The sequence below is a fragment of the Streptopelia decaocto genome (genome assembly GCF_964273445.1).
Source record: "Streptopelia decaocto genome assembly, chromosome: 1".
In the NCBI taxonomy this organism is placed as follows: domain Eukaryota; kingdom Metazoa; phylum Chordata; class Aves; order Columbiformes; family Columbidae; genus Streptopelia; species Streptopelia decaocto.
The window spans coordinates 92,730,920-92,747,449 of record NC_138663.1 but is presented as its reverse complement, the minus strand read 5'-3'; the positions used below and the strand labels follow the sequence as shown (position 1 = coordinate 92,747,449).

At 38.7% G+C, this 16,530-nt stretch overlaps 1 protein-coding gene across 18 annotated transcripts in view; it reads right to left on the bottom strand.

Annotated features, from left to right (window-relative positions):
- The window catches only part of INPP4A (inositol polyphosphate-4-phosphatase type I A), a 125,799-nt gene that overhangs the window by 35,197 nt on the left and 74,072 nt on the right, over positions 1 to 16,530 (bottom strand). For 9 of the 18 annotated variants that reach the window (XM_082073198.1, XM_082073205.1, XM_082073188.1 and 6 more), the window contains 12 exons: positions 14,500 to 14,561; positions 12,005 to 12,223; positions 11,161 to 11,205; positions 9,590 to 9,708; positions 9,358 to 9,474; positions 8,254 to 8,333; positions 5,653 to 5,806; positions 4,613 to 4,703; positions 3,704 to 3,851; positions 2,698 to 2,828; positions 2,221 to 2,325; positions 1,305 to 1,413 (listed from right to left, as the gene is read on the bottom strand). In XM_082073198.1, coding sequence (XP_081929324.1) covers positions 1,305 to 1,413; positions 2,221 to 2,325; positions 2,698 to 2,828; positions 3,704 to 3,851; positions 4,613 to 4,703; positions 5,653 to 5,806; positions 8,254 to 8,333; positions 9,358 to 9,474; positions 9,590 to 9,708; positions 11,161 to 11,205; positions 12,005 to 12,110 — 1,205 coding nt within the window. In that variant the 5' untranslated portion in view covers positions 12,111 to 12,223; positions 14,500 to 14,561. Of the gene's footprint in view, positions 1 to 1,304; positions 1,414 to 2,220; positions 2,326 to 2,697; positions 2,829 to 3,703; positions 3,852 to 4,612; positions 4,704 to 5,652; positions 5,807 to 8,253; positions 8,334 to 9,357; positions 9,475 to 9,589; positions 9,709 to 11,160; positions 11,206 to 12,004; positions 12,224 to 14,484; positions 14,562 to 14,919; positions 15,022 to 16,530 lie in introns of those variants that run through there. The other 9 variants (XM_082073189.1, XM_082073190.1, XM_082073195.1 and 6 more) reach the window with 3 other exon arrangements.

The window sequence follows — 16,530 nt, the reverse complement described above, 5'->3', positions numbered from 1 at the left end:
AAAGGAAAGTTATTCTTCAAATGTTGAACCTGCAGTTTTCATGGACCCAGAAAGAACAGTTCTGTAAAGCTTAGAAGAAAACGTACTGCATAGAAATCAACTGATCAGCTAATTATTGGGTGAGGGGGGGAAAAAAACAAAACCAAAAGATGTGGGAATTTAGACACTGCAGGAGTGAGGACCATTTCAGTAGCTAAACTGACAGGTTATTTCAGAAACTAATAGTGGTATCAAAGGAACAAGACAGGTAAGCCTAGCATATCAGTGTTTCTAGGTTTACTGTTCCCTCTAGTCCCATCCTAGCACACTTTGTAAGTCAGGAATAATTACACCAGGCATATTTTTGCACCCATCTTTTTATCAGTACATATCTGATTAATGTTCACAGGATGCTGCTATTCAGTTCTCTACTGCCAAAACTAATTCTGCAGTTGGCAGCGCCTGGTTCCCACGTCACTCTCTCCTCCCATCAGTTCCAAATCCTACAAATCCTTTCTTTGGAAGGGCATTATCAAGGTCTCCTCTTCCCTAGCTACAACGACTCCTTGTTCCTTAAATTCTCCATACTGCAGCAAAAGGAATGCAGACCCTGACGGCATTATCTCTTGCTTGGGAGCTGGGGTGGGTGCCACGCAAGTCTCTCCCTTTAGTATATGTGACCTTCCCAATTTTTATCCCTTCCTGCAGTTGCACTTCCAGAGAGGTCACTGGACAGTCTCTGAAGACAGGACAGTGGAGGTCAAGCATCCTGCCTGTAGAGCAGAGTAAGGCCAGGCTGGCAACCCTAATCTGTGCATAAACCTCGAAGCAGTACAGGAAAGCCTCCAGCAATAGTCCCAGAACGGAACCCAAGTTGTCAACAAGGAATCTGCCTATCAGGCACAGCTGTCCTGTACTAAAGAGAGTTCAGTAACAGGACCCTGAAGCTTTGAAAGGAGTGAAAGTCTGCTGAAAATAATAAATTAAAAGCATGCTGTAGTGTATCTGAGGAGGTTCTACAGACAATTTTTCACAGTTAGGCAGAACCTAAACTCAACACCTAAAATAGCTAAATTAAATGAACCAAGAAGTATTCATTAAAGATTTCCCTAAAAAGACTGTTAGAAAGGGCTCATCACTAAAACAAACAAACACGGTAATATAAAGGGGAAAAAAAAACAAAACACAGAGTAATCTTCACATTGCATAGTAGAACTATTGAATGGAGTGCAACAAAATCAGAGAATGGAATGGTTTTTCAAATCACTGATCATGGACTGGAATGAAAAAGCACAATAACAGCTGACAACAATATTTCTACTTACTGTTTCTTTGCTTCTTCAAATTTATGCAGTTTTTTCCGCAAGCCACCTGATTTAAAGCCTTGACAATGAGCTGCTGGTGCTCCTATGGTGACTATGTCGTAGTTCTGATCTGGGATGGACAAAAGGGACTTAAAAATGAGAGCTTGTCATCTTTACTGTGGACAAACAATCGTGGAAAATTCAAAAACTACTCTGAAACTAATTTTTGTAGAACTTTGTGCCAGTGTTTTGAAGAACATGGAAAACCAAATTGTTTTAGAAGCCCTGGAATTCCTTCAAGTACTTTTGAGGTGAAAGAATCATACTTGAATGCAGGTCCTCTGTTTCTTAATCTAGAAGACTGACAGTGAAAAAGAAGCCTTGAACATTGGTCTTTACACAAAGCCTGTCATTACTGGAATCCATCACATGGCTACATGGGACAAGTGTATCCATGGCTAATGGGAATTACTGTTAAAAGGGAAAACCTAAGTTATTTATAAAGAAATAAGCTTGATATGAACAAACCAGTGTGATACTGCGTAACTGTACATGATGGTTCCAGATAAAAAATGCACAAGCTTAACAAACACCAGTCAGAACCTTTGCTGTTCTGCTACAATCCAAAATGACTCAAAGGGATACAGCAGCTTAATCCAATATATTCTCTAGTACAAAGGATGACTTGTGTCACCTAGGGCACAGTTAATTCCAGAACCTAGTTTTGCCACCTGTAGGATAGCGATAACTATACTTACACCTCTTCTTTTGCCAAAAGATTTAGAATCTGAGGATAGAAAGTATAACAAAAATGCTAAGTAGCACAAGTGCTACAGAACAGTAGTTTGTAGAGACTTGGCTATATGGCTGAGGACAGAAAAAGAAATGGAGTGTAAAGTAACAGAATAAGGTGAAGAAAGAGAGAACAAACAAATACCTGATCCTCCATCATCCTGGACTCTCATTCTCTGTATATGTAAATTTGTAGGAACAAATTCCAATTTTTTATCAGCTTTCAAGCTACTGGCTTTAAATGAAGGACCTGAGAAATGCAGGAGAAAAGTAAGCATAAACACCCTCTGCTTCTGCTTATGCTAAAACATTCAAAGAGCTTCATTCATCACTTTCTACGTGCTGAAAGTAAAGCAGAAAAAGTAAAATATATATATATATATATATATATATATCTATCTTTCTGTTACTGTTCATAACTGTTCGATTTTCAGGGTAAAATAAGGGAATGAATAAAGCAGATAAATATAGCCAGATCATAAGTAAACTCACAATAAACATTAACAAAGTAATCTAATAGTATTTTTTACTCATTGAACTAAAACATTCTGAGTTCCAAATTTCAGAGGAGCACTAGCAATCACAGCTGAGAAGTATTGTGTTATTATGAAAAAGAAATCACCTTTATACTGATGCAGGTCAGTCAGATTTTCCTGATAAGTTAAAATAATTGTTTGGTACTGAGTAACTATTTGTCGACGAAGGCTTTCCCAACAAGGAGACAGTTCTCCTAATTCTTCTAGTTCACAAACCCTAGGGAAAAATAAACAGATAATAATTTAAACAGGAAGGAAGGAAGGAGGGAAGGAGGGAAGGAGGGAAGGAGGGAAGGAGGGAAGGAGGGAAGGAAGGAAGGAAGGAAGGAAGGAAGGAAGGAAGGAAGGAAGGAAGGAAGGAAGGAAGGAAGGAAGGAAGGAAGGAAGGAAGGAAGATAAGTGTTTAGCTCCATTTCCACTTGACCAAGAATGAGTTTCACATTTTACCAATATAGCACCATCTGCAGCTGGCACATTCTCAACTCACTCTGGTCTAAACTACTCACCAGACTGGGAATGCTTCCAAACGTATGTCCCAAAGCAGAGCTGTTGGGCTCTAATGCAAGGTAGATAGGTTCCTCACAAGCAGAATACACTGTGTGTCCCCCCAGAAGCCTCAGGTGTTGGTCAAAACCAAAGCTTCCCTCCCACCTTTCTGTTCTCAAACAATATGATGATTTGCAAATGATGGGCACTGCCATCATGTCAGGTGACTCGGGACAATGAAGTCCTTTTTAGGCCACGCCACTGAACTTTGGTGGCTCTCAAACCAGAACTGTGACAAGGGTTAGGCAGGAGATTAGCACCCATCTATTAGGTACAAGGAGTATCTGTGCTGGCCAGGTGTCTACACAACAGTTTTCAAGGCCAGGCAGGAAAGGCCTAAGCAGCATAAGCACTTATAAGGGTTTGGAGAGACTAAAGATGAGTCAACAAAACCTTAATCTGAGATTCTGTACTGTCAGCAACTTGCTGCTTTTACTATTTTTGTTTCAGTGCCTCTGTGCATGACGACAGATACATTCCTTGGTAACTCAAATAAGAGCCATATCACTGCTGTATTATCATACATGCAAACCAGCCTGAACTCACCTTGCTGCATCTTCTTCTAGAAGCAGCTTCACAAATTGCCTAGGGATGTGCAGCGACAGGACACTCTCAGCCATCTGCTCCAAGATTCTCAAGTGGTTTCCATCAGTGGTTGGGAAGCGATACATTCGGCAAATGGCGCCACCAAACACTAAAGTATTAAAATAATGTTATTTTAGCATAAAGTTTGAGTTGAAAGTTTAGAAAGTCTGTCCTTTTTTAAAGCAAATGGCTTCAATTCACTAACATGCTGCAACACACTGCTGTAAAGAACTGGTTTAATTAGGCAACAGTCTAGCTTTTCCAAGCATGGTGATTCTGCAATGATCATTCTTCCGGTGTTATCAGGAAAAACCTCCAAATGATTTAAAATACTGGTAAGGAAATAAAATACACATTCAACTTCTAAACTACTTTTATTTTTTTAACACACTGTGCATTTTCCTCTCATGCAATAATTTCCTGGAAAACAAATCTTTCTTCAAGAAATTTCTTCTAAAGCCACTGTTTTCCTCTGTCCCACCCCTCACCCTCCAACGATTGCTTTGGAATAGACTAGCAAATTGCATGGAAAATTTTATACTACAGTCATCTTAATGACAAAAGTTTGCTTCTGCTGTTTTTACTATACAGTTGATAAAATAAAATAAAATAAAATAAAATAAAATAAAATAAAATAAAATAAAATAAAATAAAATAAAATAAAATAAAATAAAATAAAATAAAATAAAATATGCAGATGATAAAACCATTTATTCTTGAATGACCCTCAGAGGGCTGCTCAATCAGCAGCCTGTTCCTATTCAAATGAAGCATCTGCTTAAATAAATGCCCTGGGGCCACAGACAGACAGCAAGAGATCAGCTTGTACTGATGCCTAATGCTTACTTGTTATAGGCCACAGCAGCTTACCAGATTTCAGTAGTGCATCTTTCCGTAACGAAGCATATTTGGATCTGATTCCTAAAGATTCTGTTAAACTTTCATCAACTGGCAACACAGTCTAAACAAAAACAAAAGTAACACAAATAGCAAAGAATAAAACCTCAGTGCCAGGGCAATATGCAGTGATGACCCTATTACACAAACTTGAAGGTAATATTTAACACAATGGATGGTTAAAATAAGTATTTCAAATATGTTTACCATGGGCAAAAAACATTGCAAGCTGAAATAATTCATGAACTTAAACCCTCCAATGTAAATATTCTTATTTACTTCTACTGCACAGTTTGAAATGCTGTAAAAATTGTCATCCAGCCCATTAACTACTTCACGTTAGCACAGCTCCACAGTGCTTAAAGGTACCGCACCAATACATGGCAGATACAGGTCTGGCTGGATAGAAAGTGTTACTAATCCACATTGTGACTGTGTTACATAGATAGGAGTACAATTATCAGCAGAATATTCAGAACACATGGTTTACAGAATTAAACATATGCTGAGAAAGCGCTCAGCCTTTGGGGATCAGGAAAAACCATAAACTCCAATACTGAAGTAATATATTAAGTTTTACTAAAATATTTTAAGTGAAAATTCTGGAAATTCCCAGAGCATCCCCATTACAAATTTGCTTAATGCCAACTTCCAATACACAACCTGTAGTGGTCTTCCAATTCTTTGTGAAACTGTTTATCTATGCATCAAGTATACCAACACACAATATCTCAAGCATATTCTGAGGAAGGGCATGAGCTCTTGAAGCTACAGCTTAATCACTGTGAACTAACATTTTCCCCAAGACTTTTAACTCCAAACACGAGCATCAAGAGCTCTGCAAAACACCAAAACCACTTCACCACCATTAGGCTGCTCTTTACAGTATTTTGAAATTGTAAAGTAATACTAAATACCAAGACGGACAGGAAAGCTGACAGCAGATCTCAACTTATTTCAACACTACCAATCAATCTGCATTTTTCTGAAGCTGATACAATACTCATACTCACCCTTCCATTAATTGTATCGGGTGACCTTGTCACTGGAGGCCTTTGGTCAGTTTTTTCCTCCATTTGCCATCCAATAACTGTAATGTTACCTACACGGTCACTTTCAGCCGACCTGCAACAAATACTCTGCGTTGAGATTTTTTTGGAGGTGGACCTGTTTATCAACAAGGGAACACTTATAAAAGGCTATTAATCTTCAAACTTAATGAACATTTTATATAGGAAGCTTTGCAACTTCATTTTACATATTTTTATAATGTGTTACTTCAACAGGAAAACGCTCCCCACATTCTGCAGGCATACTGTACAGACCTCCTTAAGAAAGACAAACTAAATCCATGCATGTGTTTCAATACTTCTGTAAAACCAGAAGGAGTTCAGATTTTACAAATAGCCTGTTGCAGGCAAAAGCAGCTTAAACAGGGAGCAGATACTTGGATGTATGTGCAAATGTGTGTGTGCCTATGCGAAACTTTTAACTCTCAATCAGAAGCCTGCTACTTGCCAGCTGCTACTGGTAGAGCTGCAACTGCTAAATTTGGATAATACATGGACTAAACAGAAGTAGCACATCCCAAATCTTCTACTTAATAGAGAAGTCAGCCAAGGTCAGCAATTAGGAGGCTGATCTTATCTTGTGCTTCTGCAAATAGACTATTTAGATTGGGAAAACTGGGGGCCTGACATTCCAGAAAGAAAAGCTAAAAAGGAGGATTCCGAAAAGAAGCGGTCTAGGGAAGAAGGTGAAGATTCTCAATGGAGCAAAGATCCCTGAGGTAGGGGAAAATCCTGGAGATCAGGGAGATGCATGGAAACAAATGCTGGGGACCCCCAGGGACCTGGCCACTGTCAGCCGAGACAGGTCACTAACAGCTGGGCAGCCACACAGCACAAGCTGTCACAGCTTTCTGTCCCACTTTCCCAGACCAGCAGCCATCTCCCTGCTGGGGAGGGAACTGAGACTGTATAACACATGGTAGAGTGGGGTGTGAGTGAGAGTGACTCAGAGACAGAGAATCAAGCGGGGTAAAAGCTCTAATCTTGCTGGTTTTATATCCACACCAGTACCCAGATCTACCATGGCTGTCATTTATCCCGTCTCAGCCCATGACACACAGTAATTTTGGCAGAGACTTTACGTTGTTGTTTTAAGATAGATTCTAAATTGTTTTTTACATGTAAAAATATGCTGAGACAAAAGCACACAAGAGGACTACAAGAAAAGGTTAAAGTAGCTAAATCATTCAGTATGTTTATACACATTGCTTGTACATCCAGGGCATAACAAGACAATGAGAAGACATTCTCACACTTTCATAATCCAAATATACTTGATACCAAAACAAGAGAGTTTAATAGAAGTCCATTTTCAATTCAGTCATGAAAGAATAAATCTAACAGAATAACAATGTCTAACACAACAATGAAACTCTCTTGCCATCACATTCCTCCTCTTTTTCATCTCCCTCAAAACACCCTCATCTTCACACTTACGATAAATCAGACCATCTTACGCATCACCAATATCATACTTTTGGTGTCTTTTCTGACTCATTTCCCTAATCCGCTACCCCTTGTTAAATCATGTCAACCTTTTATTTGCAACACTTTGTGGAAAAGCTGAAAACCTTATGCATCTCTCAGCATTAAAAGCTTTGCCCATGTTTTGTTAGTTGTGTCTGGGCTACGAAATTTCTGTAAGTTTATGATAGTTGCTGTTTCTAGCGCTGATTTTCCTGATACCACCACCACCATCTTCCTCAGTCTCTTTGATTACACTTTCCTCCTTTAACTGACTCCCCCTTGCCTGCTCTGACAAGGATGCCTGTCCTACTTTCAACACCTACTATTACAGTGTGCATTTACACATCAGTGCTCTCTTCCCTTAATCTCACTTTGCTTTCTTCATTCTTCCCCAACCCTCTGCTTAACTCTGTCCCACACTGGATTTCAAGAGTGTGGTCTGATTCCTACGATTAGAACCACTACCTCAAGGACTGGTGTTAGACTCACACCCTCTTTTTCATTCCCTCCTGAGTCATGTTACTTCCACAAAAGTTTCCAATACAAATTAAGCTAGAAAATTACATCAACATTGCTGTCATGTGACTCCTCCTGTTCCTAGTGCATTATATTGATAAATACACTATTTAGCAACAAATACACAATTCAGCAACAAGTAGGTGTTGAAATAGTAAATAGAGCCTAGATTTATCTAAGCCAAGGTATTCCAAACAGCTAAGATAACCCTCTGTTTCATTAGGTTTCATTCTACCCATCACAGTTTCTTTATACACCAGCACAGTTAAAAATACACAATTTTGCCACTGTCCACAGACACATACACTGAGGTAACAGGATGAAATGCACAGAAATTAAATTGTTCTTGACAATATCTTATTGATTTGTAGAACTAGAACCAATGTCTAACATTATTCACTATGTCAGAATGGTCTTGTTCTACGTGTTTTAGTTACCATGCAATATAAAATAGTTTTCCCTTAATAGTGGCCTGGAAATAAACAAACATTTTTCATCACATCTTAAGCATGCTTTCAATAATAAAGAATTAATTCCTAAATGGAGAAGAATATTACAAACCTTAGTGTTAGGTGCAACCTGTGATTCTTCTCCTGAAGAAGTTCTTTTACAGTGAACATCCCAGAACCCAACAAATACATCTGAAATAAGATCATTACCAGAATTGTAATTACTCATCTTTACAATGAGAAAAGGCTTCATTCACAGCACTAAAGCCCAAAACACAATTATTATGCACAAAAGTCTTAGAACAAAAATATAATTACATGTGGCCATACGTAACTAATTAAAAGCCTTTAAAATTTAATAAATTGGGTAATTTCTCAAAAATCCTTTTCCTCCTGGAGGACAATAAACATTTTTCTTTCTCTAGAATTTGAGCGGAGGCATGTCAACATATACAAGGTTAGGCCCAGCAATACAGGAATACTGTAAGCAATGACTAAATGGGGCTCAGATTGACTAGGTCAACACTTCATAGTCCGTCCCTGACCCAAACTTGGCTCCTCCTGGAAAACCTACCTCCTCTGGAGGCATTGTTTTTCCCCAGAGCCTCCCCATGAAGCACCTTCCAGAGAGGGATAGCCCTGCTGCCCCTAAGAAAGTCATGGAAAAGCAGATGTGTGCGGCCTGAACCAGTATTCTGGGCAACAGGCTAAGAAAAAGTGGCTTGAGTTGCCCCACAGATTCAAGCAGCTACATGGGAGGGCTGGCATTTAAAACTTTTTCCATAAGGGAAGAAATCTTACCCCTGAACAAAGTCACTAAGGGGTCAGGGCAGGGCAATTTCTGGAATTTAGCAGCTCTGTTCAAAAAGACTTTTGGCACAGGTTAGGGGCCTTCAGGTAGGGGTGTTGGATCCTGTTCCTTATCTAGTTCAGTGAAGAGGTCCACAACATAAAAGAACAAGTGACAGAACCTCTTCATTTAAATTAGTGGTTCCCAAACTTGACAAGCCTTATTTGAGAACACTGGCGATGCTCCCCACTCTGCCAAGTCCATCTCACAGCATTTTTCCCTCCTTCCCCTGTCCATCTAGCTTTCTCTAGGATCAATGCTGCTTCCTCTTTGCTTTATTCCACAAAAGTTACTAGTTTTATCTCCTTGCCTCTCATTTCCTTGCTCCACTCTGACTGGGGAGGCAATAGAAAAAAGAAAACTTACTGTTCCCTGAGATCTGTCTTTGACGTCGTACACAGAGAGTTTGATTTGTGTCATTTGATTGATAAGAGAGTCTTGGAAAAAGGCAATGCTGCTTAGAAAGATAGGATTACTTGTTCCCTGTAACCATAAACAAAAAAGGCAAAAATTAATGCAAGGTGATATCTGTTAGGGAGAAATACTTCTTTTGTTAGCTTCAATTTTAAATCTAATCCAAGAGTACCTCACCACTTACCTCAATAATTTCAGTCTGTGCATGCTTCGTCCAAAACGCCTGAGGAGGTGTAGTTACACTCACTGCTACAAAACTATTTGGTTTTCGATCTAGCGATGGAGTTAGCAGCTCACTGCAAGCTTTAGATAAATAAATTTAGATTCAGAATCTTTTTCATACTGCTGTAAGACTCTACACTTTTATAAAAGCAAATTATATACCCTGAGCCATGAAGGGCCTAATATTCATTCTACCGCCACGCTATAAAGGCAGACAACACTCACCTTTGTGCATGCAAACAACAAATGTGCAATCAGATCAGCTTGGCACCAAGCTGTAGAACTGTAATTTAAACTTCTTTTCTTCCAACACCTGCCTATCCACCCCCCTGGCACACAACTCATTAGACCAGAGCACATGCATAGGTTTTCTTCTGGGAATCTCATGAGCATGGCTGCTTTTGATTTGAAGTCACGCTTCATTAAGCCCATTACCAAATGGCATTTTGTGACAGAGAACCAACAGAAGTGCTTGAACATTGATCAAGCAGCACTGCTAGGAGAAGAACTAGCTTGTGACTGTAAAAGGACAGTTATTTATTTCCTCTAAAATGCGACTGTGAGTTTAACTGCTGGGAAGGGATTATGGCGAGTAGCAAACAAGTACCAAAAATTTCAGTAAAGTGACTCTACACAATTACACTAAACTTCAGAGCCAAATTCTAGCTAGCTAGATCAGGTAATTACAGCGTGGTCTGACTGCTTCAGCTAGATGCAGAAAGTTAATACTAAAATTGACCTTGGCAAGCAAAATGTTCAAATGTACTCTAAGCAGCTTTGCAGATCTATATATTTGAATTTATCTGAAAATATTTAAGGTACCTTAACAGCTCTAGTGCATTCTTAAGATTATTACTCATAACACAAGTACATACACCTGAGAAAACATACTGTTAAGAGCACAACCTTCCAAACATCAGTCCACTATTAAGCCAAGAAAACCATACTGCAGTTGAAAATGTAGACTGATTTTTCTTGAAGAAAATACTTTTCACTTTTTCTTCAAGTGAAGAATTCACAAGCTTCTTGTCCAAATTTAACCATCCCAGAAATTAGGTCACCTTTGCATCTCACATTATCACTGTGTAGCAAAGACCACAGGAAAGAAGGTATGTGTAATAGCTGGTAACTCTCAGAAAATATTCTGTCCTAAAATGTTGCTTCCAGCAAATCTTCAGTTTGCTTGAAAACCTGAACTGCTTGATATGCTGAGACTAAAGACAGTTTCACTGTATCTTCACATAAACAAAACAAACATGTAAAAATAATATTATAACGTAGTAAAGATTTAAAATTTTATAGGAGAGATATTTTAATTACAGATTTCAAAAAACATGACAAAATCAAACTGCTGGTTGCCTATCAAAATATACTGTACAGGCAGCAAGAAAACTGTACCACATCTCCATAAAAATCAAGGAAAAGTTTCAATCCTTGCTATATCAAAGGCACTTCAAAATCAACTATTAAAAAACTGCACACATACTCAATAGCATGTATCATCAAATTTAACATAAAAATCACTAAACCTACCTAAACTGAACTCTAAAATTGGCTCATCTGGATCCTGAATGTTTCCTGTAAATCAGAGAAATTAATACAAGATTAGCCAAACATTGCTGTCAAGTGAATCCTTACCTCAAGCTGCAGTCATACAGAAAAAGAAATAAAATTTTATAGAGAAAAAATAAATTTTAATTCGATGAGCCATGACTGGTATTTAGAATATAAGCTAATCTTTGGTATATAAAAATCATTTGATAATCTAATTTGATAAAACATGTTAAAATATGTAAAACTATGCAAGATTATATGGAATATGGGAATATAAAATACTCAACCTCAGTAGAAAACAGCAGGATTAAAGCCACTTAGTGTCTGAGCCACTATTAACTCCAAATTATGGAATCAGATATGTCTCCTCTGTGATCAGTGAACAGGGAAAAGTTTGAAGTACTTGTCTCTCTCACTAATCAAAGAAAGCCTCTGGGGGCTACAATCCTAATTTTCTCACTATAAAAGATGAAGGAGGTAATTCTCAGCTTCCTGAACTCTCTTGAAAATTTTATACAATGTCAAACAAGGAGGTTGCCTAGACTCTTCCTCGACCTTGACATTCTTGGGTTGTTTTCTCCCTCTGCTGCTTATTTTTGACCAACAAACAGAACGACATAAAATGTAGTTGAATTTATGTATTTTTCTTTCCTTCCTCCTCCAATTTTAATGTTTTTTCTATTTTAAAAATGTCAAGTTTAAGATTTTTTTTTTTTTTTAAGTATAATGCCTTTATCGTATTCCTTCCAGATAACCAGACACATCTAGATCTTCTACCAACTAAAAGAAAAAAATTTTAATGCATGTTAGATTCTGTACATACCTGCTAGAGAAAGGCCTAGCATGTCAGAGGTGACATCAATGGTGGAGGCCCGTTGCACGGTGCGGGATTTTGCCCCATGGCGGGGACTGTGTTCTCTTGCTGTCATTTTGTCATGAAGACCCCTTCTTTTCTTGCTGCTTGGCTTTACTGATGTTTGTCTTACAGAGCAGCAGAGTGCAGCAGGTTGTCTCCAGCTGCTATTCCTCTCACATTACCATGCTAAGCAATAAAGAGAGCAAAAACACCCACCCAAATTTAAAGTCATGATCAGCTACTGTACTTTTTAAGAGCAGCAAACCTACTGCCATAAAAACCTGTCAGGTCACTCGAATAAAACACTCAAAGCAGATCCAGTGTAGAGTAACTCAATTTGCATGTACATCGGTAGCGTTTTACTGCAAACTGTTGAAGACTGCACCACACACAAGAAAGGCTCTTCTGTCAGAGAATGGGGGTTAAGAGAGACTCGTTAACAGACCAGCTGCTCTTCTCCTTTGTCTAAGTTATTAAACCAGCCTTAATGAAGTTTCCTGGTTTTCATAATCCCCAGGGAGCACAAGTAGATTTGTCAGATGGGGCCTCTGTTTGCAGAGGTAGGACAAGGGATAAAGACGAAGGGACAATGGGTCAGCAGAATGCAGCACAAAAGGGCAGGACATGTTGTTGGTGTCAGCAGGCTGTGTCGTTCCAGGCCCTACTGCCACGAGAAAGGGATATTTATAGTTTTCACTATAAATAAAACCTACTGGGCCAAAGCAAGGCTGAAATTCTGGGATGGTGATGGAAAGAAAAAGCAAAAGGGGATGCCTATTGATGTGGCACATGGCAGTCCCTGTGCTTTTCCTTCAGCCTACACTTTATTGGTCTACAGACATCCATGACAATTGTTCTTCCCACATGATGTCTATGAAGTGAAATGTTATACTAGCAAGGAAGGACATAGCCTATAGAAAATCTGGTTACTTTGTTAAATGTGATGTTTTCAGTTTGGCTGATAAATGTGGATGTTCCTTCTGCCAGCCACGTTAGCACTGTAGTTATGGAACTTTTGTATTAGTTTCATACTATTATTACAAAGTCCATTCATTTAGGAAGTGAGATTAGGAGCAAAATCTAATAAACTTGAAATGTGTATTATACAGTGAGTGACTAATTCCTCTTCAGTTGAGGAACCTAATAATTGGCAAGATGCAGTCTAATCAAATAAAACATCTAGCTTTTACCTGTGTTTTAAACAGGCGTTTTAAAACTGTCTGAAGGCCTCCAAATGAACATTCAACGTGCCTAACTTAAGTCTCTAAATATAACTACTCAGCATCTCCCTCTGGAGGATTTCAAAAGAATCTCCCTCTCTCCACAGAGAACTCAGGCATTGTCTCAACTAGCACTGGTTCACTGGCTATCTGAAACTCAGATGCAAGTAAAGCATCTAAGACAACTGAATTGAACACAACCCTGGCCACCTACATGAGCTTAGGAGTGAAATTTTAAATTGGTAGCTCATGCTAGAGAGGAAGGAATTTGGGCTGGGTCCACCACATGGGTCAGCCTATTGCTACTCAAAACTAATAGTTTGCTGCAGTGATTCAACCAAGGTTTATACAATAAGTTAAAAGCCAGTTCTAAATAGGAAAAATGTAAATTCTTGAGTGGAAGAAGCAGAAATTGAATGCTCTGAACATCCCATCCCCAAAAGGTTTGAAACTCAGTGACAACAGACAAAACAACACTCTGCTTATAGGTATAATTTGTGATAGCCAAAAATTAAAGCAAGCAGTTTTCCAATTCATACAGAATCACAGGATAGTTGAGGTTTGAAAGGATATCTGGTGTTCATCTAATCCAACCCCCCTGCTCAAAAGCAGAGTCACCTAAAGCAAGTTGCTCAGGACTCTGTCCAGTTGGTTTTGTACAAGTGGTTAAGAGGCTAGTAAATCACCAGGCTTTCTTAAATAGTACTGAATAGCATAAAATTTGGTCAAATAAAACTTCCATCAAAAGTCTCTGCACATTCCCAAGTATTTCCATTGTACTATTTTTTTCCTTTCTTTCAGCAAAAAGTTTTCCTTGGTTCGTTATCTATGTAATGTGAAGTTTAATGGTTTGTAAGTCCATTAAACCTACTGCCTAACGAAACAGAACACCTACAGAATGTGCTTGCAGAGATTTAGGCAGGACATCATAGCCCCTATCCTGAAATCCTACAAATACTTTGTTAGAGAATAACTAACACGTTTGCATAGGTACAGTTAAGTTAAAGAGTACAGTTGTTTTTCAGCTAAAATCTCTGTGATTGTCGACATACTTAAAAAGGGTCAATCCTTGAGAAATTAAAATAGGGTCAGGTATTTTCTTTGTTTTGAAACTATTTCTATTGAAATATTACTGAGCGTAATAACTTTCCAAGGCTAAGTTCTCAACTATTCATTTAAATTGCAACATTGATTTATCAACTACTGATACATTTTTAATTTACTTACACTAATCATACTCACAGAGGGCTTTTTTCCTCATTTGTGAAGGGATTTTCATATCATAACATCAGTTAAGTCCACATCTAAAAATTAACAAAATAATCATCATAAATAAACAATCTTTTTATACAGCATAAATCACATACAAGGGGCAGGTGCCATTCTCAGATCAACTGTAAATTTAAATTCTGATTACTAGGTGCCATGTTAAAGTCTACTGGAAATAGAACCAGCACTACTCATAGCAATAGCCAGTCAGAGCAAAAGCACAAATAAATAAGCTTATGCTGAAAAGGACTGACTTCAGGTCCGTATTTGGCGAGTGGGTAGAAGGGCTGTAAGAAACATATGTTAACATGTTTACTGAAAGGCTTGGTGCTATTAAGAAAAGGAATGTATATGGTAAGTCAAGTACGAGACAGAATTTGTTACTACGCTTACTTTTCCATAGTTAAACTTCCAAAATTTTTCTGTTTGGAAGAGTTATGATCATCACTGGCAGCAGAAAAGATCCTGTGTAAAAACACAGATGTTCAAAAGATCAGGGTGAAGGGCTCTTTCTCCATTGGGTGAAATCACTCTGTGAGGTAGGTTTCTACAAAATTAGCATGTGGGAAAATTGAATTATTTTTAAATCTACTGCAGGTTAACTGAAGGTTTGTATTTGCTAGTGGTACCATCTCACGCAAGCACACTTGCATTAATAGGATATGCCTTTTCAGATCTCCCATGTATGCCATATTACAGTAAACAAGAGGGGAAGTCTAGTCATGGTCTTAGACCAGTTTGATTTAATTGCCAGCCCTACTAATAACCCAAGACTGCTCAAGAACATAGGTGTGAGCTCTTACCACTTATGGAAAGGGTTTTATCTCACCTAATCTGCATAGGAAGCAGGTATCTGATCTCAACTCACTGCCCAGGTTCTCTACATAGTCAATGGTGAGACATGGGCACTTCCCCAGAATGAGTCACCATTTTCCAAGGTAGGTGGGATGAATCACCCCATGAAGGTATCTCTCTCTCTCTCTCTCTAATTATAGAAAGAATTTAGATGACTACGTTAGGCCTGATGCTGCAGCTAAGCAAACCGGATCCCTCCCACACTTGTGCTAACTCAGGCAGGGATGACTTAGATTCACTGTATAGCCTGATAGATCCAAATGACAGGTCCTCTGATCACTCTCTTGAATTACAACTGTTTCAACTATTACAACCTTATGATCATGTTTTTTATAAAAATCAGTAGAGGGAGGATTCCTACCAAATTAAGGCAGTATTAACACAGCAGAGAGTTTCTGCAATGGTACAAAAGACTAATACCACTCCTGGAGCCAGCAGTCCCAAAGGCTGCTGTAATTCAAGTCCAGGCAAACCCAGTGTTAAAGATGGCACATGCACCTAGACAGAGCCTTTGGCCTTGCCCTTGCTAATGCTGTTGACAGCTGATGCTGGCAATACATCCAGCTTTGCACTTCACGAAGTTGCTGCAAGCCCAGTTTTCAATTGTGGCTTCAAAAGAAGTGTGAAAAGCTGGTGTTGACTTACAACACCAGTAACGGTCATTTCCATTGTGCAGAAAAGGCTTCTAAAGAAGCCTCCCTTCTGTTATGTGAATATTTATTTCGTGCTCTATTAGCACAAAAGCACATGGCCATAAGAAAAGATCTTCACCAGATGCCACTTCAGTCTTGGCTGAAGCCAGTGCCACTCTGCTCAGCTGCAGGGCTCCATGTGCTGTGGGCTCGAAACTCTCAGACATTCAGTTTCACTCTGACTTGCAAGTCCTCAAGCAAAAGCAATGATCATCTGTGGGCCCCCAAATCATCCCCTGATGATTACCTTGTATAAGTTAGTATTCTCCTTATGTCTGCAATTGTTTTGACAAAGTGCTTGGTCTGTTCCCTTCTTGGAAAAAAAAAATACCTCCTAACAAAACAACCTGTGTCAGATGACATCAAACCTTCTTTCACGCTTACACCTACTTTTTGACACTCATTACACAACTGTAAGAAACAGGATTTTTCCAATTCACACATCAGTAAACAGGAG